This window comes from Vanessa tameamea, chromosome 17 (genome assembly GCF_037043105.1).
Source record: "Vanessa tameamea isolate UH-Manoa-2023 chromosome 17, ilVanTame1 primary haplotype, whole genome shotgun sequence".
Classification (NCBI taxonomy): Eukaryota; Metazoa; Arthropoda; class Insecta; order Lepidoptera; family Nymphalidae; genus Vanessa; species Vanessa tameamea.
In genome coordinates this window covers 8,802,486-8,826,194 of record NC_087325.1, presented here as the reverse complement: position 1 = coordinate 8,826,194, position 23,709 = coordinate 8,802,486, and the positions used below count along the sequence as shown (strand labels likewise).

Sequence of the window (23,709 nt, the reverse complement as noted above, 5' to 3'; positions counted from 1 at the left end):
TTTAAATTTAATCGACATAAAGTTCGAAATTCAAAATAATCGGTCCGGATATTGCAGGCACTTTATACATGATAAATATTCAAAACAGTGCCTTCGCCATTATAGTTAACTTATATTTATTTATATATGTATTATTGTACAATTAACCGCATAATAAAAATATTATGAAAAATCTTTAGTAGGTAAGTAGTATGTCTAAAAGATTATCAATGTGTGTCTGAGTGCAACAACAACAAAAAAAAACTCACTAGAATTCACCTACTTTGCATTAGAATACTGTAGATAAAACAAATAGATAAAAAATCTGCAATGCGCGATAACCTTAACTACACACACATATATAATATACAAAGATAACAAGTCAACGGTCTCATTAAAATGTGCCCTTAGGCAATCAAAACAATCTTATTCTGTACTGACGCCTAACCGGTGCTGGTTAAAAATAGAACGATCTCGACTAAGATCTAGATTAAGATCCTTTAGGATATGAGATTTGAATATATGCACGATTTATTTTCAATATAAGCAGGAAATTATTTCGGACATCCGATTAATTCTCGTGTTTCGATATTGTGAATAGATCATTAATTAGAATAATTAGTTCCATAAACAAAATAAATTGAATCTTATCTCAAAACACTAAAAAAAAAACTTTTTTCTCTTCGTTTGTATGCCATGTGTTCACGCATCGTTCGTCTGATTGATTCAAACTTTGTACAGTTGCGTAAATCTTACTGGCATGGTACCATTAACATACAAAAAGGTGGCGCGCCAGTTATTCGGACAAATATTCCTAAAAAAATTAATGTCATTGCAACGCATACATAAACTACTTGTAAATGAGATATTCCACAGCATTTATGAGCAGAGAATTACATTTTTATTTTTTTTATAAAATAGGTAAGCTGACGAGCTTTTAGGTCATCTGGTGGTAGGTGGTCACCACCAAGCATAGACATAAACACTGTAAGAAATATTAACCATTCCTTACGTCACCAATGCGCCAACCTTGGAAACTAAAATGTTATGTCCCTCGTGTGGCTGCAACTGTAACTGGCTCAGTCAACCACTAAACTGAAACACAACAATACTAAGTGACAGTTTCTGATACTTGGCAATATATTAAGTAATTAGGGCAGGCGGGCTTGCACAAAGCCACCAAGTTTATTAACATTTATTCCCGAAATATATTTGGAATCGGCGTCATGTATAGATGTTAGAAGTTTTGATGACTGATATGTAGTTTCGTAGCATCCTACTCTATATCTAAAATTATTTCATGATACAGAAACCTACATAGTGTTTACTCACAGCAATGGAGAGATAATATATGTTAGATTTACGATTAATTACCATGACAATATTTGTAACATGACAGTGCAAAAGTGCTTGTAAACATCTATTTGATAAAATTATCTCACTGCAACATATTGTGTGGTATGTGGGATAAAAGTAGAATAAAAGTCACTCAACCAATGGGTTTCTAATGGATGGTTTTTTTTTATGTTATAGGGGGCAAACGAGCAGGAGGCTCACCTGATGGAAAGTGATTACCACCGCCCATGGACATCTGCAACACCAGGGGGGTTGCAAGTGCGTTGCCGGCCTTTAAGGAATAAATATGCTCTTTTCTTGAAGGTTCCCAAGTTCGGAAAAACCGCCGGCGAAAGCTGGTTCCACAGAGTGGTTGTGCGAGGCAGAAAATGCCTTAAAAATCGCGCTGTTGTGGATTTTCGGACATCTAAGTGGTGCGGGTCATATTTAGAATTTTGAAAAGATGTCCGAAGGTGAAATTCAGCTGCCGGGATTAATCCAAACAATTCTCAAAAAAACAAGTCTGAGCAGGTTCCATTTACTCATTAAATACTCTACCGCCAAACAGCAATACTTAGTATTGTGGTGTTGTACCGCTGTAGGTATACTGCTTCACTCACCCTTCACTAAGACGTTATATAAAGCTAAGATATTAAGCTAAATAAACTCTATTACTTGTCCTCAATGAGAGAGCGGGTAGTCGCTCAGCAGTGGGACTTTTATACCGTTACTAACTTCACTAAAGTAACAAATATCACCGATATCTTTAATGGTGTCTCTGGTATTCCGTGTCAGTTCTGAACCACACGTGTTATCGGCTTACCATAAGGTAACATAAGTTTACACGAGACACCAAATACCAACTGAACTAATTCAAATAGGCTAAGGAGAAACAACTAATAAAAAATATTTATAATCCTGGCCCTATCGAATTACACGCGGTATTAAGATAAGAAATATAATTGTAATAAAAAATTCTCAATATAAAAGAATTTATGTCAAGGACAGTTATAATGACATTCAACATGAAAATGTGCGTCTTAAAAATAAGCTTAAGTACAATAAGTCTCAAGATCCAAAATGTATTCCACACAAAAATGGCTCTTATGACTAACAATAATAAAAAAAAACTCATTCGATGAAGTAAATAATTATTACCTAACTACTTAAACGGGTAAAAACAGTTTCTGCGTTGATCGAATTATTTTGGACTTGTGATAATTGTATAGAAAAACTATGTAAATGTAATTCGCAAATTGTATTGAATTAAAATTAAATCGGTCTATGTGGACTTTGAACATGAGTAATGTTTCGAGGTTTTAATTTTTGTTTTCGTTTGGGCAAACTAAAGCAAAAATTACGCCATAACTAAGATTTTGTCTTTCTTTACTTTGCTCCGCTCATTAAATCAGCTCAGCGGCTTGAGAGCCTTATGGCTATTAATTCCTATTTCAGTTACTTATCTACAGCTTGTAATATTATTTGTGAACCTTTCAGATATCTCGAGGCAATGCAAGCGAAAAGAGACTTATTCTCTGCCTGAAGTCAACTCTGTAGAATAGAGTGGAAAGTCATGGTTGTTAATTAACAAGTTATGTCGCTGTCAATATGGTGAAAAAGAGCCTGTTATATCTCAAACTGACAAAGTCTGCCGTAAAAGCCTGCAAAAACCTAACAATTTAAGTTGCCTCGACACATATTTTGGGACAGTGAAGCTCCTCTTTAAAAGTTAAATTATATCGAAGGCGAATTTACTACCCGTGGATGCCGGATATTGGTAATAGCTTACTTTGTGCAACCTATATATGTAAACAGAGTCTAGCAAAAATTTCATGCGAAACTCTCAGTACCTATTTAAAGTTCGTTGCCAACGTACATAGGGAAACTAGGTTTTCTAAAACACGTTAACGATGCCAAATTGTTCTGGCATGAATAATCAACTGAACTAATACAGTACATAGTAAATTGTGATTTATTACCAGACTTAATGCTATGCTTATCAATATTTTGTGAATTGTAATGATTTGTATTGAAAATTTATAATGACACATTATTATTGATGTGACACATCGATTGTTGTGTCTGGGGGGTAAGGCCGACTCGTATGCCGTAACGGCAACCGGCAGGCTGCTCTTTATACATTCATTCCCCGTCTCACGTGTTATTAGTTTTCTTTCATTATAAATTCTGATAATAGCTTACTGATTGATAGTTCAATGCTTCACGTATATCGACCCAACATATAATTTTGAATACATACCTATGCTTTGCAAATTTACTATTAAAATAAGCCTTAATTTCTCGCCATTCGAAGATTTTCAAGAATTATAGCAACTGATTCTTAGTTTCCAGTATGTTAATATGAAATAAAACTGTAAAAACAAGTCTTTTTTTAAGTCATTATCTAACATTATTTATCTGATTCGAAATTTAAACGAAGTAGGCGACAATGAAATAGTCGATCCGTAACAAAAAAAAAATCTGAGGAAGTTATTATTTAGTTTGTACACAATTATTTCCACTTTTCACGGACGATATAATAGTACCAAAAATCAAACTCATTTTATAATCATTCTCAATTAAGAAACAACAAACAAAATTATGGATTTGAAGTTAACTTATCTGTTCAATGTAAGATTATAGACATTAAAGTCAAAATAATAAAACACAACATCATAATACCGAAATAGTTTTTGTTTGTTTCGTGTTGGGGCCAATTGCCCTAATTGTACTCGATATTCTCGGACGAAGACGAGAAACGGAAACGATTGGTTTAAAACCGTAGGTTTGTCATGATCATGACCAATGATGATATACACAGCCGAATAATTTCTTAAACTTCCTAATGCAATTAAATTGTTTTGCATTCAAAGTCATTGGTTGACTTAATATGTTAACGATATGATAATGATAATTTTAATACAATAAAGAATATTTTCCACACCTCGAACTCGAAGCGTCGTGGCGGTGCTCTATTAGCACCTGAAAATATAATTCGCGATACATTTAGCTTTATTTATTTCTAGCCATTTTAGGAAGAACATACATATATATATGTATACACAATACATATGTATATACAATAAAAGGTGCTTCTAGCAAAAAGGGCACTCTAACGACATGAGACATGTTTATTTTGAAAAAGACAAATGCTGATTTCGGAAATGCATCAATTTCATCTTATTAACATTATTATTGTGTATTAAAAATCATAAATTTGAGTGCCTGGATGTTTGTTAATCACACTCGAAAAGTCATTCGCGAAATCACTTTTTGTAATGACGTATGTATATAATAATGTAAGTGTAGTATAAGGGCGCGTTACAGCTAGTGAATATAAATATAAGCTGCATAAAAATCCATGATGAATTAACCTAATGATATTGACAGTAGCTGTAACGGTAATTTGTTTAAATACCTGACCATTTTATAAATAGAAGCCAAACAAAGCACATGCCATTAAGTAAATTGATCATTTGTATTATTGCTTGCTTATCATGCGATAGTTATTGCGGAACTGACAAACCATTGAATAATCAAATACAAAATTAATACTGTAACTCCAACATCTCCGTTGAGTAGTATATAATTTCGTCAATTAAGTTTATCATCGTTAAATAAATATCATTAAACCTATAGACCTATTGTACCACAGTGCACACATACAGCTATCACGTTGAAATCTACCTCGATAAACACAAGATATTTTTTATTATAAACACAAAAAAAACGCATAAAAACTCAAAAGTTTGTCAGGATTTGAACCCTACGTCTTCCGATATGAAGCGAATATAAATTGTTGAGTGGAATAGTGCTGTATTTTAAAGCAATATATATTTATTAAGAACTGTTTCTAGTGGATAATATGTTATGAGCAAATCTAATATTTGTTTATAATTGGAATACTATACTATACGTGGAGGGCTATACGTCTTCTTTCCATATCGGCTTCTTCAGTATCTAATTACCTAATCATAAAATGTCAATAATACTTTATTAAATAATCGTTCCTCATATAATTTACTCAACAGTTTCAACTCGGATATGGACGTCTTATCTTGTTATGTTTAGTTGCAACGTGATTTTCTTATATAAATAGTATTAAATAAATATATAAAGTTGTTGCTTATCATTGTTTTCTTGAATCGGCAATTATTTTCAAATGCAAGGTCAACCTATTTATAATTCTAATAAAATATTTAGTCAAATCAAAATATGAATAATGATTTCATAAAGCATGTCTTGTACTAATTCGGTATTTGATCCCGTTCAATAAAAACTCTTTATTTTTACCATATAAAATGTGCAAAAATTTCACCGTAATCGTATCAGTAAAACCGATTGAAAATTTGGTTGCAAGATCCATATTATTAAAAAAAACTTAATAAGGTTGCCTCTGATTGTTCAACAATGTATAATATACTATGTCTCATTAACAAGAGAACCTTGATCACGCAAGAAATGCAAGCGGATAATCAAACACATTGATTCACAGGTTGACAGAAACAAGTTTCTTTAAAAAAATACGACAAGAATAACTAAGTTCCGAATTTACCACAGAGTAAAAAAAATGTTTTAAATAAGTTATAAAAAAAAAACATCCAAGGGGATATTTTTGCCTTGGACGAATAAATATACGCAAAATACATTACTGAAAAATAACAACATAACACAAGTATTTATTCAAATCCAATTCAAACGAATTCCCCCGACGTTAAGCTCAATCAAGAACAGAACACGAGATACTTAGCTACTAAATGAAATATATACACGCGACGATGTTAATGTCGATAAGTCATTATATATCCATTATTCGCCCAAATAATTCCACATTTTTTCGTACAAGGTAAAATAATACGCGTGCCTATACATTTATGGTAAACTTGAGACAATACCTTGAGATAATGCATCGTCAAGACTATATTAACATTCATAAAGTACAGAGTTAACTTACCAAATGCAATACTACAAGGAAAAAATAGATGATCAAAAAACTAATAAATCAGTTTCCGATTTCATCAAAATCTTCCCCGGGAATCTATTGAAAGTTTTTGATCTAAGCGCATTTGAAAAATGTATTCTGTCTAATACTCACCCCTTAAATTATAAGTTACTCGTTAGTACCTACAGGTCGTTCGAGTTAATTTTTTATAAATACAATAATCAAAAATAGCATTATGCATCGAACATTCGTATTTATGTTTAATTCTTCTATACGTGAGCACGTGACTGAACTTACCCTAAAAACCTGGACCGATTTTGACGATTTCGTTTTTCAATTGAGTGAAGCATGGATGGTTTAGATTTCTATTCAAACTGATAAATATCTCACACATCAACTGTATTGTATACAATTTTAGGGTTTCGTAAAACATTCAAAATGTTCTAACTTCGAAGACATTCCATCTTACTGACTTTTATTTGAAATGTCTTCTTGGATGTTTGTCTCATAAAGTTCCACATCAATGAAAACTGATTAGAATTTAACAAACATTTTGACATTATGTAAGAGTTATTAAAATTGTTAAATAAAGTAAAAGTTTCATTCATTAATCCGTTCAATACAAATGTTCCCTTAAAATTTTTCTTTTTCTAGTTGGCACAATTTTACGGATATATCGTATGAGATAAATCAAAGATATTAATTTACGATATAGACAATTGTTATAACAAATATTCAAAATAACGCTAGTATTACTAAGTTTTTTACGTACTAAAATCACATTTATAATTCAACTTCAGCTTCATGTTGACATTAAATTAACCGTTTTTGATGCAATCGTTTTTGATTTCATATTCGCTTTTGTAGCATAACTCCAATATTCGGCGCGCTCTATCTGCCTACTGTTACATAATAGATAAGGTATGTAATATCCAGGCATTGGCTGGAACATTTACACGATTTATTACTGTACGCAATTCTTCCTCAATGTTATTTCAATTATTTAATTAATATGCTTCATTGATTAAAATAATTATCGAGTACAAGAAACGGAATAAATACCTTAAAAATTTCAATGCAAGTCAAACTTTAAACTAAAATAAAATCATATCTGCTTATAATATACGGAATCATGAATTGACCAAGCCGAATTTTGCTTAACATTTTTGTATAGGATGAGACACAAACATCAATTGTGTTTCTATTTTAAATTGAGACACCTGCTAAAGCCAGTTGAATTATTAGTCATCAATCCCAAGTTATAAACAATTTTATCTATATACGTACATACAAGTAGTAGTAATATAATTTAATGAATAAAGCTTCCATGGCATGGAGAGGATGACCAGACCTACGTATTTTTTATATGATACAAGTTGGAAATGCAAATGGGCCACCTGATGATAAGCGGTCACCACCTCGTAAAGATATTAAGACTGTAAGAAATATTGACACGTCCTTACAACACCAACGCGCCACTCTGGCTCACTCAGCCTACATACCTGAATACAACAACAGTGTTGGTGTTTGCCAGTAGAATATCTGATGAGTCGGTAGTATTTAACCAGATGGGCTCGTATATAGGCCTATGACTAAGTATTTAAAATAAGAAGTACTTTTTATAGGATTCTACATGTTTCTTATTTTTCATCTTATTACTGGCCATTTAAACATTATCAATTAGAAATTGGAGGAAACATTTTTTATAGTATTTGTATGATGTAATGTACTTACATTTTTTATAAAATCACTTAACATGATTATCTGTTTACAATGATGCGTTATTTTTATCATAGTAAAAGATAAATAAAGGAGGACTGGTTGAGATTTATGTAAGAATTAAATATATATTTAATCTCAAAGAATCAAATTAATTTCTAAATTATATCTAGCATTACCTTGATCCATAGGTTCCCTATTCCATTATATACCTACTTAATTTTATTTTGATCCTTAATAAGATTTTGATATGAATTTCATAACTCCGATGTTTCATATATCGATGGCTCGGCCTTTTATTAAAAATAAGTAAGAATTTGGATTTTATTGCTGAATTTTTTAGTTTTTGTCACTTTCTTTGATTATAACACCCAAAATTTGCTCTGATAGTAAGCTTAGTATTATAGAAACGTTTGCTGGTGTAGAAAATATCAAGTAGTTCATCAAAGAAACATACTAACTATCATGTGAAACTTTTATGAAAATTTTACATGAAAAATGAAGTTGTCTTAAAAATGCTATATGTTTATAATATTCAAAATTTAAGTCTTTGTTTAATATTAATAGAATTTAGGTTGATCTGTGGTAGAAAATATTATTTGGTTCGGAAATTGGTATTCTAATATTTGTAACAAACTAAATGTAATAATTTTAAAATAATCAAAATTGTGTATGTTATTGCGTGTTATGCGTTATTACTCATTTGCAAATAAAACTTATATAAATAAATAAATTTTTAAAAAAAAATAGCTTTATTTAATACTTGATGTTTGAACTTTACATTTTCTGTATCATATAAAAAATACTTATATTTTTTACTTAGGTTTTTATTAAGTATTTATGTTAAGATTTTAATTAAGTTATCAATTTACCTGATGTTTGGGAATCTTAGAGCAAACTCGCTTTGCATTAGCAGCACCAGATGGAGGTGGGGGTGGAATACCCACACCCTTTGAAGACTGAAGTCTTGTCTTTACTACTTCTAGAGGGCATGTTACCACAGCACCCGCAGTGCCTGCAAGCCTGGAATTAAGTTTTTTCTTAGCATTTTTTTCCCAATGCAAGAGTTAAGCAATAAATAAAGAATATATTTACAGGCAGTGAACATTAATTTGAAATAAAATACAGAAAAATGTTTTCACGCTGAGAATAGGGTGATATCCAGATATGCAGATTAAGGCATGCACCACATTGGCCCCATTTCCGAAATCATATTCAAACATAAATGCCATAAAATTATCTGACAAATAAAGCCCATTAAATGGAGATTTAAAACAATTTTCTATATTTTATTTTACATATAGGTAAAGTATAAATAGGTTAAATAAAAAGTGGCGTAAACATCAATAGTGCAGCCCACATGTGTTATTGCGACCGATATGAAATTATGCAAATACGGTAACTGCGTATCATTAATTCAACTTAATGGATTTTATCATGAGTAATAAACAAAACATTATCCTTACCCTCCAGCCACAAGATGTATCGCTGTATCCCTTTGAGACATTTTAGCGCCACCGGAATAATTACATGACTGCAAATTGCGAATTCTAAAAATAAACAAATGCACTACCACCACTTATAGCAACGTCTTCAACGTATTTATTTATTATATATGCACACAATTTTATTTTTATCACAAAATAGTAAAATCAAAAACTAATGACACAATTTTTTTATTATTTTATAGTTATCAACTTTAAAGCAATGATAAAAAATTTTTGGGCACAATTTACATTCAAGATTTCATTTCACACAATGTGAGCGGCTTAACGACAGAAGACTCGGCAAACATTACGTACTAACTAAAAAGAGTTCACATTCGGAACGTGTACAATCACACGTTCACATCGTTCATCTGGCCGTGCTCGAGATTGCACGGAATACTAGTTTCTATCTGTTTACACAAAAGGCTTATAAATAAATGGAGTTAAAGACAGTCACCATGTAAACATGCTGTATACTATAAATACTGATAGCACATCACAAACCTAAAATGCCATATTAAAAAAATATATGATTACTACTTCATATATCTTATGTATATTTATTTGTAAAGGTATTCTTAAAAATTAATAAAATATTTTTAACAAGTTCTATTCATTGAAATTATAAATTATTACAATGAATATATAATACATTTCAAAAATGTCTGCGTGTAACGAATATTAAAAAAATCATAAACAAGACTAAAAATTCATAATATAAAATCAAGTCTTTAAAGTGTCATTTCAATAAATCTTATTTATTTAAGAACCTCTATGTACATTATTAATATAATTTGTTTAAATGGCTGTAAAAATAAAAAAAATGTAATGATGACGACATAATACAATCCTGCGAATTGCGATTGTCTATAGTCAGTATTCTACTAATGTAATAACTGAAAATGACATTGACGGTTAATGAATATTCTGTTATTCATTAAATTTTTAAGAAACCTGCTTGTTTCCTATTTCATAACCTATAAAAGTCATACATAACCATATATTATTGTAAAATTAAAATCAAAACAGGATGAAAAATGAATTGTATCTGGAGACTCACACGTCAAAACAAAATTATGATAAAACATCAATATTAAAAGTCTCTCTAGAGTCACTAATTACATATTGTGTATACAAATATTGTATTCCTCTTGATATAAAGCTTTACTTCGTGCATACCACAGACAGTAGTGATAAAACATTATTGAATTTGCAAGCAGAACATATAGATTTCGTCCATAAAGAAGACATTTGTTGGCAAGTAGCGTCTTGTTTGTATCCAGTGATATTATTTGACGATACAATAATTACTGGTCTCTGTGCCGTTTCCAGACATATTTGTAGACACAGAACCTCTGCACAGTCTTCTAATGAGTACGATGATGGTTTACTTAGCTTTAGACAAGGTTGTCTTCAAGCACCAAATGAAGTGTCAATATGGACAAAATTCTGTGAAGTTGATTTGATAAAAACAGTAAAAGAATTACTCAGTGAGGAAAAGTTAGACGAAATACCGAAGAGTTTGATAAGATTTGAAAATCATTTAAATAAACCTGTTAAAATTCATAATATATTTAAAGTAGCTAGAGAGTTGAAGAAAGAAAATATAAAATCTAAAGTCCATGTGGATCACATAAACAGTAGTACGATAGATATAAATGAACTGAAAGATGAAGCAAGAATGCCTAAACATAGAAAATGGAAGTCCAATAAGAAAAAATCTGAAATAGATATTCCACTCAAAATTGAAGATCTGGATTTGAATCATCAGTTTGCCGAAGGACCATTTCTTACTCTAGCTGACTTAGTATTACTTCCATCATATCATATAATTGTACAAATAATTGGTAAAAACATGTTTGAATCTCTATTTCCATTGACATATAAGTGGTTTTTGAAAATTACAAATATTAATGAAGTGATAAGCTTAGAACTTATTTTACAAACAATTAAAGCTCTGCCTTTACCTATAATAAAAAGTCTAGAAATACCTAAAATAGAAGATGTTAGTTTGTACAAATCAGACCCCAAAAGACACAATCCTAAAAGACGATTGTTCACGAAGCCTGAAGATATAGAGAAAGCTCTGGATGTTATCGAAGATGGAATGGAATTAGATGTGAGTAATTTGGAATTTGAAGCACTTGACTGGAAAGAAATTCCAGATGGGGCAAATCCTGCAGCGGGCCATTTACCAGATGAAAGGGTTGTAAGAAAATCCCAACAATTGGAGAACTTGTGTCAAGCGGTAATCTCTATGGCTCAGGACGGGAACTATATTGTTGACTTTTGCAGTGGCAGTGGACATTTAGGGATTCTTGTTGCTCATCTCCTGCCAAAATGTACAATTATATTATTAGAAAATAAGGAACAATCACTTTTAAGGGCAAGGGATAGAGTACATAAGATGGGTCTGACAAATGTTTATTTTTTCCAATGCAATTTAGACTTCTTTATAGGAAAGTTTGATATAGGAATTGCTTTACATGCTTGTGGGATTGCCAGTGACTTGGTTTTAGACAAATGCTTAAAATCAAATGCCAAATTTGTTCTTTGCCCATGTTGCTATGGCTCTGTTCATGCAACTGACAGGCTTGTTTATCCAAGGAGTTCTAAATTCAAAAGTATGACAATTGATCAATATTTGTGCATTGGACATACTGCTGATCAAACTCATAAAGACCATCCTTTGACTGTAAGAGGTGAAAGATGTATGGCTATAATAGATTCGGATCGTGCGAGATTGGCTGAAGAACATGGCTACAAAGTTACATTATCCAGATTAAAACCTTTGTCATGTACTGATAAAAATAATTTGCTAGTTGGTGTACCGTCGTAAAAAAAAACTAGGCATATAATTATGAAAACATTTTTATTATAAAAAAATATATTAACATAATTTTTTTACTACTGCTACGTCTTTTATTTTCTCACATCATAGTAAAACATAACAAAAAATTACAATAATGACTTTAATAGACACTTGAACTTTGGCTAACTGCAGCCAAATTTTTTATTTTTATATTGAGCGATTATAGACTTGCAATACCGATATTTCTTAGACTATTAGCATTTTAACATATATTATTTTACATATAACATAATAGCTACTTTTAATAGTAAATAGCTTATATATAAAATAATTGAGAGTTGTAACCAGTGCAAATACTAACATACTTTAAAAATACACATTTAGCTAGCATTTAGTTATTTAAATAAACTTATTCTTCGCAGCGAGCATACGCTATAGCAGTGCGGCACGGGATGTAGACCTAGAAGCAGATTATTTTATGAAATAAGCTGAGAAATAACACTTACATATCCTCATTTGATAGAATTACCTGTACTGAATCGCTTCTGTTTCCCCAAGGAACACCCTGCGTTAAATGAAACTCGCCGTCAGGTTCCACTCGTCCAAAGCCGCCATATTTTTTGCTGTCAGAACACAACACTGCCTGAAAACAAAAATATAAATCTCTATATTACATTTTATCGCGCCAGTTGGGACCCAAATAGTCCGAATACTGAGAATCTCGACAGAAAAGAGAGCCCCCGTAAGGGCTTACGAACTAATATCTTAAAGGTATCTTAGGATATCCTGCAAATGTCTGCTTAGGGAAAAAGTTACTTAAATCAACTTCCCGCGCGGATTACGCTTAAAAATTTGGGCATCGTTATCGAAATACAAAATGTAGTTACTTCTTACCAGTAGAGCTTTTCTGTTAGAAGACACTCATAAGTCATAACTCACACCGGAATGTCGAAAGTTTTATGCGATATTGATTATAGAAATTATAAAATTTGCAGGATACGCGCCCGAAATTCCGTATTAAGATATTCTAAGAACCCCCGTTTTCAACATATCTTAGTTCTAACATACTACCACTGCAGTGAACACATCAATATAATGCTGGAAAACTTGAACTAAATTTTTGTTATTAGTAAATAAATTTAACAATATTGAGATTTAAGAAAAGTCATTACAAAATTAGGGTTAATTATAAATAAAGTAAATATGAATATTAAAACAAATATAAGACATACCTGATATTTGCCAGGCACGTCAACTCCCACCCTATAGTCAGTGAAGCTCTGGTAAGGATGGAAGTTGAACACGAATAGAAGTCCCGCGCGTTCGAATGCGATCACCTTGTCGCCTTCATGCTTACACGACACGTACGCCTAAAAGCGTAATAAATTAGCTTGAATGTCCACTAAGATGCGTTTAATGATGATATGAAAGAATATAAACAAACTAAACTAACAAAGTATTTACTAAAAATGAATATTTTTCCTCATGTTTTCAAACTAATTCTTGGATTTAGGGCTTTGTGCAAGCCCTTCTGGGTACGTACGACTCACTCAACATATATTCTACCGCCAAGCAGCAATACTTTGTATTGTTATGTTTCGGTTAGAAGGGTGAGTGAGACAGTGTAACTACAAGAACAAGGGACATAATAACTTAGTTCCCAAGGTTGGTGGCGCATTGGTGATGAAAGGAATAATTAAAATATCCTACGGCGCCAATGTCTATGAGCGGTGGTGACCACTTAATTACCATCAGGTTGCAAATGTAACCGTCCACCTACCTACCACTACCACCTACCTATTTCAAAATAAAATAATGTTTGACCAAATTTAGGTGAATCATTACATAGTATGAAACAGTCGCTTACCGCTGTCTATCCTTATGTATGCGTTGATCTTTAAAATGACACAACGGATTTTGATGCGATTTTTCTAATAGATAGATAGATTCAAGAAGAAGGTTTATATGTATAATACATGCACAATATAGTAGAGAAACAATGATTATTTTAGAGGTTTCTAAAGTGATGTCGTAAATAAACCCTTTAGCGCTTACGTTGCAAACGCTGGCTGAACCCTACGAGATAGAACAAAATAATGTGCTGTATTGTACACCTTAAAAAGGTCTTCAAAAAAGTCCGGGACGGTATATGTCTACCTCTTAGGGATAACCCACAATAACCATTTTTTATCCTTTACTTTTTACAAGAAATAATGGCTTATTTTCGAAGCTATTTTAAGCAATACAGCATTAATCCTTATCTAATTAAGGACCTTAAATACATTGTGCATTTAATATATAGATCAACCCTTTACAGCATGTAATTTAAATTAATATTTTCGAAGATATTACAGTTTGTATTATCTAATGACAAAAAGCTGTGAACGTTGTAAGACATTCTGTAGTATATTTATTATCAGCATTGCACCCGTGCGAAGCCGGGGCGGGTCACTAGTTAAGTATAAAAAAAACTGTTTGTGTTTGTCCTTAAATATACATATACGTTTTGGTACCCCTATTCTATTCGTGGGAAAACTGGTGTGAGTATGTTATATTAAAGACAAGAACACAACTAGTTTGTGTAAATAAAACATTTATACTTCACTAGATACTTACGGGATTACATCTCAACCAGCCATATTTCTCCTCGAGTGCATTCATGTCCTTGTCGAACTGGTTGAGGTACTTGTATTTCAGGAGCTGATCGTCCACGAGATGCCACTGTCTGCGCGCGTAATGGTACGACGAGTTGTTCCCTTCGCGTGGGAAGTCTAGCCACTCGGGGTGTCCAAACTCGTTACCTGAATGAGATATTTTTTTTCCCTTAAAATTTATTGGCTTATATTTCACATTCGATGAAACATTCTTATGATTCTGATTATTAGGATTATATTATATTATTAAAAAGTACTTATTTTGTCTATGTCTAAATCTCGTTGTCTCTGATTGGATCGTCATCCACCTAGGTGCCGACGAGTTGTAATGAATGAGGAGCCATGAGCCCGGCGGGGTAATGCGTGTTACCTAGTAAGTTAATATCGTTGGTAGTGAGTCTGCCGATGCGATCGTGTAGGACGTGCAAAATCAAGAAGCAGGAAACAGTAGATAGTTACGAATAGTATGATAAACTCATTCTCACCAATAAAGTTAAGATACGCCTCTCCACCAAGCACGTTTGTTATGAGCCGAATCATACAATGCAAGGCGAGTCCACGCTCGATGACCGGGTTAGATTCACTCAGCGTACTCATGTGTGTGTACATGGCGGCATCCATCAACCAGAATGCTATAGTTTTGTCTCCAACCAAAGCCTGGTAGTGAATGGATAAAATAATACTAGAAAATTATCCCGTTACCTAATTTGTCCATAAAAAGCCGTCTAGGGGCCATTCATTTATTACGTAAGACGATTTAGAGGGGGAGGGGGTCGATCATGTCTTATTTTTTCTTACAAGGGGGTAGGAAGGAGTCTCGATAGTTCTTACGTGAGATAAAAAAATGCGCAAAGTTAAAATTATTTGAAAAAGGTTCGATTGTTGAGGTTCGCTCGGATGCGTATAGGTACAAAACGATATTTCCATTTCCATGGCAACGGGCGGGCCAAAAAATAAAGATTATTAGTACCTTTGAAATTACGAATAAAATTTCAAAAAAATTGATTCTTTGAAACATAAACATTAAAATAAACCAAACGTGTATTCATGATTTCCTTTAGATTCTTACATAATAAATATTAAATAAGGGGGAGGGGGTCGGCCTATTCTTATTTTTTCTTATAATAGAGGGGGAGGGCGTCAAAAACAAGCGAAAATAGTCTTACGTAATAAATGAATGGGCCCCTACAGATAATAAATAATCACAGCAGAGAATAGATCATTTAAATAAAAACCAATAACTCAGCCGTTTCCGTACAGTAATATGTGGGCAACATTTATATAGGCTGCGCTATACGTGCTCACTAGATGATACTTCTGCCGACAGTAGGCTGTTTTTCAACTAAGAAGGTTTTAAGACTCTGACCGACTTTAATTTTATAAAGAATATTATTTACATAAATTATGGTAATTACATACAAAACACAACTAATATTTATAAATAGAAATGCATGATGTATTATTTTAAAAATAGAATTTCAAAGATAATTCAATTTATAATTTTTAAAACAGATTTCTACCTGGTCGTGGCTCTCAGCGTAGGCAACAGTACCCTCCAACCAACGCCTGTTAGTTAAAGTATGGACGATGTAACCCATCTTCCAGTCTTCATCTCGTTCCTCTTTCAGCAGCTTGATCCACATGTCAGGAATGGCCATGCCTAGCCGGTAATCGAAACCAGTCCCACCCTCGCCCACCGGTCTACCAGACGCCGGCATTCCTGATACATCCTGAAAGATTATAAAAAAATATTTCATCTCATAATAATTTATATCATACCAAATGTGAATCAAATAAGACTAAATATATAAATGCGTAATTAAGAAAGTGATTAGTGCACAGATTGTTATGAAAGTTGTCATTAAATTAACCTAAAACCTGGAGATAAGGGCATGATCACATTCGTTACGGAATTAAAAAAAAACAGATCATACCCCAAGACGCAGCGAAAGGTTCGACACTTTAAAAAAAATATATACATATATTTTTTTACATAACATTTGATATCATATTATTTGTTACTTTTACTTGTTTTTTTGGCACTGATCTATTATTTATAACAATCAAGCAATATTTAGTGTTGTAATGTTTCGTTTGGTTTTTATTTTCAATAAATTGGTTTACCTCTGCAATAGTGATGGCCCTTTTATCAATGGAGTGTATGAGTTCATTGGCCAACATGAGGTAGACGAGCGCCTCGGTGTCAACATTGAGGCCAAAGTACTCATCGTAGTGGCCCGAGAAACCTTCACCGATACCGCGACTATGGTACAGCATGGATGTAACGCCATCGAATCTGAATAGTACAAATGTTGTCATTAAAGGCGGGACGGGAAACGACGGGATTATGCGAATAAAAGAAGCAATATCATTTAAGTTCATTTTCTTAATTCGAAAAAAGAAATGTTATCACATTGTCTGCTCAAATGCATGCCTGTTATAATATATAAATAGTTAGCAATGTTGTTGCAAATGCTGACATTTCCTTCAGAAGTTAATATTTTCGTTTATAGAAACGTTTATCACCAAAATGTTAATGTAACAACACTTAAGTTATGCTTACCTGAATCCGTCGAATTGATATTCTTCTTGGTACCATCGAAGATTTGATAGTAAAAATCGTAGCACCTCGACTCTATAAAAAAAGAGTATTCATTTCATATAATACTTTGAGTCATACGAGATCTATCATTTTAATTAATTACTACCCAAATATTGATAAAAATTAGCAGAAGTTACAATTAAAAAAAACATAATTACATTATGTTGAATGCACTTCGATCGAGTCTACACTCCATCATATTTTAGCTCTTAACAGTAAAATTAAAAAAAAAAAAGGTCTCGATCACTAAATATTATGCATAAACAGCCACAGGCTAACCACTTATTAGATAAATTCTGTCACAAAAGTCGTAAGGTTTGTCAGTATTTATCTTAATAGGAAAAGATCACCTTTTAATAACTAATTGTAATTCTGTAGCTATTTTCTTTATTATTATAGTAACTTACTCGGAATAGTTGAACAGTCGGCTGTCCCACAAGGCGTGCGTGCCCCGCGTTCCGTCATGGAAGTAACAGGCGTTGGTGCCGTCGAACTCATTCAGTCCGTCCAGAGTGTTCTTCGAAGCGTGGGAGTGGACTACGTCGAGCATCACGTATAGACCCAGCTCGTGAGCTCTGTCGATCAGTTGTTTCAGCTCGCAAGGAGTGCCGTATCGACTAGAAAATTTACCAATTGGAATTATTATTATTTATCAACAAATTTTTAGTCACGATTTTAACATTATCAGACTTTAGTAAACACGATAACCATATATATAAAACAAACTTCTTCCACCGCATCGGTCTTAATGTATGTAGACGACAGATTGGTTGATTGGACATTGATGGCGAAGGTTTAGGTGAATAAAAATTATTCAGCCAGTATTCGGTATACTTACATATTGCGACATAAAGCAAATCGCCAATACGTATTGTTTCATTAAACTGATTAAAAAATGGAAAGCCCAAAAACTCACCTGCTAGCTGCAAAGAAACTCGTTACTTGGTATCCAAATGAAGCATAATAGGCGTGTTCCATTATTGCCATCAACTGAATTGCATTGTAACCTGCAAATGAAGTGAGAGATAATGCTTGGAACATATTCGATGACTAATATACTAGCTCTTGTATTTTATTTCGTGGCGTATACCTAAGTCTTTAATTCTAGGTAGCACATTGTCCTTAAATTCCAAATAGGTGCCAACTCTTCCTTCATTGGTAGCAATTCCAACGTGACACTCGTAAATACGCAAAGACGCAGGCCTGCTTACTTTTTTGTGCTTGAATTGGTATGGCTGAAGAAGAATATTTGAGAAGATTTATTTGTAGTATTATTATTTTATAATGCACAACGTTATATAAATTTACATAAACGTGTATTAACGCGTATGTAATGCGTAGATTCTATGTTTTTGTAATTGGACATAATAACTGTTGGCAATGTATTATGTTTAGGAAATATTATAAATATTGTATCATTAATTAAATCGTAAAAAGTAAAATTATAGATATTATTTTAAAGTCTGAAAAGTATAAAAAATGTTTAATACTTTATAAGTTTGTAATGTTACCTTTTCAGGATTGTAGATGAATTGCTGATACGTAAATCCCTCAAATGGCTTGACGTAATTCGCCCAAGGGGACACCCTGTACAAGTGATCATTTACAATGATCTGAACGCGACTGCCGTGTTTGATGGGGCAGGTACCGTCGGGGTTTTCTGGTATGTAGAGTTCCCATTTGCCATATTCTAACTTCCTAAATGGATGGCTCTTTGGGTTCCAGCCATCTGGAGGTAAAGAAGAAACGCTTTAGATAATGAAAGAATGTGATGTGTTTTAATGAGGAATGTCAATAGAAAAAAAAGGCGTAGTACGAAAATGGGCAGGCAGTCAAAGGCTAACAAGCCGACCAAAATTTTTATGTAATTAATTTTTATGTATTTTTATGTAACTAAGTACTTACTGAAATCTCCTTGGAGATGCATGGAATGTGCTCCTGGAGCCCACTCTCGCCAAACCACTGAGCCATCTGCGCCGAATTGTACCCCATAATATCTGTATCCTGTAGTAAAAGCCTCCAATCCTCCTTCCCACGATTCAATCTTAACCCATAGGTCTTTGAAGCAGGCATAACTTAAAAAAATACGTGGTATTTATAAGAGAGTCTACACATGGAAAAAAGTCTCAATATCTTTTATTCAATTCAAAATTTGTCGCGCTTTGTCTTGGCTGATGCAAAACTGATTGAATATTGCAAACATTAAACTTATACCAACATTTTTAAAAACTAACCGTCAACGTTATAAAAATATACACTAAGTTTTTAGTAAGTCATTGTAAGTACTAGAAAAATAGTAGTGTAGGTTATTGTTTCTGCCTTTTCCAAAGTTATGACGCTATAGCTAGGTACTAGGTAATAAATCTACAAATAGAAAAATACCTAGAATATGTTATGTCTTCTTATTTGCTCACGGATGTTTGCGTTGTTTTTTTCTTTATAGTGTTTTGTAAAAAAATACCAGATATGGCTTTTGAGCCACCTATCACAAATATATAAATAGATACTATGTTACAAATGCCAACATCACTATTGAAAAATTTAAACACAATAATATTAAACACGTATAAAAATGAAAATTATTGTTTTTAATAATATTATAAGATATAATATGACATGATAAACAACATTGAGAGTGAAAACTTAAAAATTAGGTATAGTTTTGCGTCGCATGTATGTTATTATATCATTAATAGCAATGATTTTATATAAGAATCATGGCAAAATACATTAACCTTTAACCACTGATATGAGGGCCTGAGAGGCCTTACCCTAGTAAAAAATATATTCCCCCGCAAGCGACCCACATGCTGCTTCGTGTGAGGCAACGGATAACACACAAATCAACTAACACTTATCAGAAAACGCAATTTTAGTGATACCTTTTTGGATTTTTTCACGCGATCTCATAAGCGTCCCACCACGTCGGTGGTAGGGTGATTTTTTTGTGGTAAAAATATATTTTGATCGTTTTGGTCAAAATTAAAATTCAAACAAAGATGGAAAAGCCTTAAACTTCAAAGATATTGGAATTACATCTGCAATTCCTGATAGAAGAATATTTACATGCACTCTGCAGTGTGTCAAGTAAATATGTTTAGAATTTTTGGTATTTTTAAGCTATTTGTGGACTTATTTATTAGAATCTATTTCTTCTTTAACGTTTATTTTAAGTATTCCATTCCAAAAATAACATCTGTTTTGTTTTAGACATAATAATATAGGGACCTGAGAATACATAACACATTGTAATGTAATGTAGTATTATTTTATATTGTTTATTGCAACGACCTCTAGTTTGACATTGAAAATGTCATTTCTGTTTACCGTAAGCATATAAAGCGCTTCATTTTTAAATCGACATTTAGGCATTTTTGTAACATGTCACCTTCCAAATATAGAAAAAATTAATGACATTAACTATTCACTGCTATTTTATTTCTACATAAAACTAAAACATAATTTTTATATACGCATGAAAATAATCTAGATATGTCAAATATAGTAACATTTATCAAGCGCTTTATCGCTTGAATATGTGATCTTCGTAAACAGAAAAGTTAACCTACAGTAAGGTTAAATTTGTAGAGATATTTGTTTCTACTGCAACAAATATAACATAATAGATTTATATTTATGTATAAAAAGATATGTAAACTTACCGTCGTCGGATTTCTCGTTCATAAGGCTTCAAATAACCATCTCTTTCGAATAATTTTCTTAGATCCGGCACAGGGACGTCCATCGGATCCATAGCGGAATAATTACCACCCATTATATCTATATAGGTAGGTATATATAAAAAATTTAACGAGTCTATGCGCACGCGCCGCAAAGTGCAACAATCACAACCGCGCGAAGCGATAAATGAAGTTCAAATAATAGTAAGTCAATATATTGAGATTAATTTCATATTACTGATATTAAGGGTCAACTGTGTCAGTTTATTTTATGTAATTTTACATTATGCTTAATTTAGAGAACTTATTATTCGTAATAACTAAATCAGAATAATAAAGTAATATGTGTTGTGTTAATATTAGCTAAACTGTTTATACTAATTTGAAATCAGTATTTTCAGTATAATTTTAAATAAATATATGTACATTATTAATAAATATATTAATAATGTATATACATTTGTTTAAAGGTATTCCTTTTTTTCTATTTTCATTTTCGGGCCTTTTATTATTAATAACGTTCAAGAGCTTTAATTTTTCAAATTATCTAAAATTTCTAACACGTAACCCAGTAATAATAATGTAGGTAAATTTAAATTATATTTATCAAGCGACTGCTTTTGTTTATTTAAGGCTTTGATGATAGAATGATATGAGATAGGTGTATATGTATTTATCATATTTTTCATTTACTATGAATTAAATATTAAATGATGATCTGATTATAACAAACAGCATTAAATATTGTTATACTTTTTTGTAGTATGCATGAAATAATGGTAAATTTACCAGGTGGTTGAGTAGGCTTGAGTCTAGGGTGGCAATTACGAGGGCCATCAAATATAGGCTAATTACAATAACAATATTAAGAAAGCCATGAGTTTGAATAATTGACAAATCTGTATACCTGTGTGTAGGAGTATATTATAGAGATAAAAGTGGCAAAAATTAACAGCCTATACTTGGGAATGTGTTTTGCCACTACTGATATGAGTAGAAATTATAAGTACTAAAAATAATGATTGTATGTTAATCATAAAAAATACAATTTGGCACGCCTTTCTAAATGTATCATGAGTTTACATAATTATATCAATACAGCTTTCCAAATTATTTGTGAAATTATGAACCATATATAATTTTCATGTATTTATTATTATATCATACAATTTAACTACATACTAAGACTATATCTTATAAATTACAACTAAAATATATCAGAGCCAGTTCTCTTAGCTCTGTGAACTGCTTCTTCTGGCTGCAATTTCTCTTCATCTGACGGCTCTAAGGGTTCTCCATCTTCTGTTAGTTTATTTTGTTTAAAATCAGTTACAATCTTTCTACTATAAACAGCATCGAATAATTGTTGAGCGGTAAATTCGCTTTGAATAACATCCTCAGCTTTGTATGAAACATAGGGTTTTAAATCACAACCCGTTAAATCGGGAACAATAAGTTCAGGAATCATTTCGGGTACTTTAACAAAACGGCCGTTCAAAACATAGCCTATATCACGAACCCCACGTTTGTCGATTTCTAACTCGGGGTTTGGACTTGCCTGGTTCTGTTTGTGTAATCGGGACCCCCTTTTATTAGGTATAACGAATTTTCGGAAATTTCTTTTACCTTCACGGGGAGTAGTAACAGAAATATTTCGTTTTATTATTAGATTAAATAATGAAGTAGTTTTCGACATACTAAATAATTAAATCGTGAACAAAAACAAAGATGTAAGTTAAGGTTATTTATTTGACATAAGCTGTCACATTTTTTTCTCTGAAGATATGCAAGAGTACTGCACTAAACAGCCACGATTTTTGTGTCACGAATCTGTTTACGTTTAAATGTTTAAAATCATTGATATATTGTTACTGAAGTAGGTAATAATATAAGAAATTTACGTTCAAAGGAGTCGTAATGTAACAAGGACCAAATCCATACTTGTTGGTCTTCTAGTTGCGTCTTTAGGCCCTAGTTGTAATTTCTTATAAATATTTAATTAAAGTAAAAAAATATAATAATCCTCAATTATAGTGTACTATATTTTATGGTAAATTAATAGTTCGTCGCCGTTTTTAAAAAGTTTTTGCGTAGATTACCTATAGGATGAAGCAAAACTTAACATAAAGTACTATTAAATAATATGCGAACGCGATTAATGCAAACGCTTATTAAATTCACACAAAATTCAACAAAAACTGTTATATTATCTATTGTATTTAATAAAAAATCATTGAGGGTTGAAAATTCCTTTACCACCGCATCCAGATGTAGCCTATTTCGAAATGTGCTATTAGAGGTGCATCAGAAAATATTGGCGGTAAAGGCTCCAGCAGAAAATAAATGACTTATGTTGGTTTCAATCAATCGTTATAGAATAAGAATAGAGTATCGTTTTTAAACTTTTAATTATAAGCTGCTTTATAAATATCTTAATCTCTTTAACTTACTTAACCTTAAGTCTTCCACTTTTTTTAAGTGTCATAGAGGTAATGAAAA

General features: G+C 32.1%; 4 protein-coding genes across 5 annotated transcripts in view; 1 reads left to right on the top strand and 3 right to left on the bottom strand.

Annotated features, from left to right (window-relative positions):
* LOC113400523 (mitochondrial carrier protein Rim2) overlaps positions 1 to 9,918 on the bottom strand; it is a 36,069-nt gene extending 26,151 nt beyond the window's left edge. The window contains exons 1-2 of one of the 2 annotated variants that reach the window (XM_026640126.2): positions 9,442 to 9,918; positions 8,848 to 8,998 (exon numbers count right to left, since the gene is read on the bottom strand). In XM_026640126.2, coding sequence (XP_026495911.2) covers positions 8,848 to 8,998; positions 9,442 to 9,482 — 192 coding nt within the window. In that variant the 5' untranslated portion in view covers positions 9,483 to 9,918. The remainder of the gene's footprint in view (positions 1 to 8,847; positions 8,999 to 9,441) is intronic. The other variant, XM_026640125.2, reaches the window with a different exon arrangement.
* A 469-nt stretch (positions 9,919 to 10,387) lies between these two features.
* On the top strand, positions 10,388 to 12,372 carry LOC113400550 (glutathione S-transferase C-terminal domain-containing protein homolog). The gene has a single exon (XM_026640162.2). It carries the CDS (start codon positions 10,493 to 10,495, stop codon positions 12,299 to 12,301), a length of 1,809 nt encoding a protein of 602 aa, XP_026495947.2. The 5' UTR covers positions 10,388 to 10,492; the 3' UTR covers positions 12,302 to 12,372.
* Positions 12,318 to 21,452, bottom strand: LOC113400549 (1,4-alpha-glucan-branching enzyme). Its single transcript, XM_026640161.2, has 14 exons — positions 21,193 to 21,452; positions 19,436 to 19,605; positions 19,042 to 19,259; positions 18,621 to 18,765; positions 18,447 to 18,537; positions 17,938 to 18,147; positions 17,492 to 17,563; positions 17,053 to 17,224; positions 16,449 to 16,658; positions 15,414 to 15,585; positions 14,891 to 15,075; positions 13,507 to 13,644; positions 12,804 to 12,917; positions 12,318 to 12,734 (listed from the first exon to the last, which is right to left on the bottom strand). Exons 1-14 carry the CDS (start codon positions 21,303 to 21,305, stop codon positions 12,684 to 12,686), a joined length of 2,061 nt encoding a protein of 686 aa, XP_026495946.1. The 5' UTR covers positions 21,306 to 21,452; the 3' UTR covers positions 12,318 to 12,683.
* An 894-nt stretch (positions 21,453 to 22,346) lies between these two features.
* On the bottom strand, positions 22,347 to 22,988 carry LOC113400553 (large ribosomal subunit protein mL41). The gene has a single exon (XM_026640169.2). It carries the CDS (start codon positions 22,904 to 22,906, stop codon positions 22,418 to 22,420), a length of 489 nt encoding a protein of 162 aa, XP_026495954.2. The 5' UTR covers positions 22,907 to 22,988; the 3' UTR covers positions 22,347 to 22,417.
* Positions 22,989 to 23,709: the final 721 nt, after the last annotated feature.

Coding starts and splice junctions, on each gene's coding strand:
- LOC113400550 (XM_026640162.2), top strand. CDS start 10,493: ATGAAAAATGAATTGTATCTGGAGACTCACACGTCAAAACAAAATTAT.
- LOC113400553 (XM_026640169.2), bottom strand. CDS start 22,906: ATGTCGAAAACTACTTCATTATTTAATCTAATAATAAAACGAAATATT.
- LOC113400549 (XM_026640161.2), bottom strand. CDS start 21,305: ATGGGTGGTAATTATTCCGCTATGGATCCGATGGACGTCCCTGTGCCG. Junction 17,225..17,491: donor TATCAATTCGACGGATTCAG/GTAAGCATAACT, acceptor TGTACTATTCAG/ATTCGATGGCGTTACATCCA. Junction 15,586..16,448: donor ACGCTGAGAGCCACGACCAG/GTAGAAATCTGT, acceptor ATTCACTACCAG/GCTTTGGTTGGAGACAAAAC.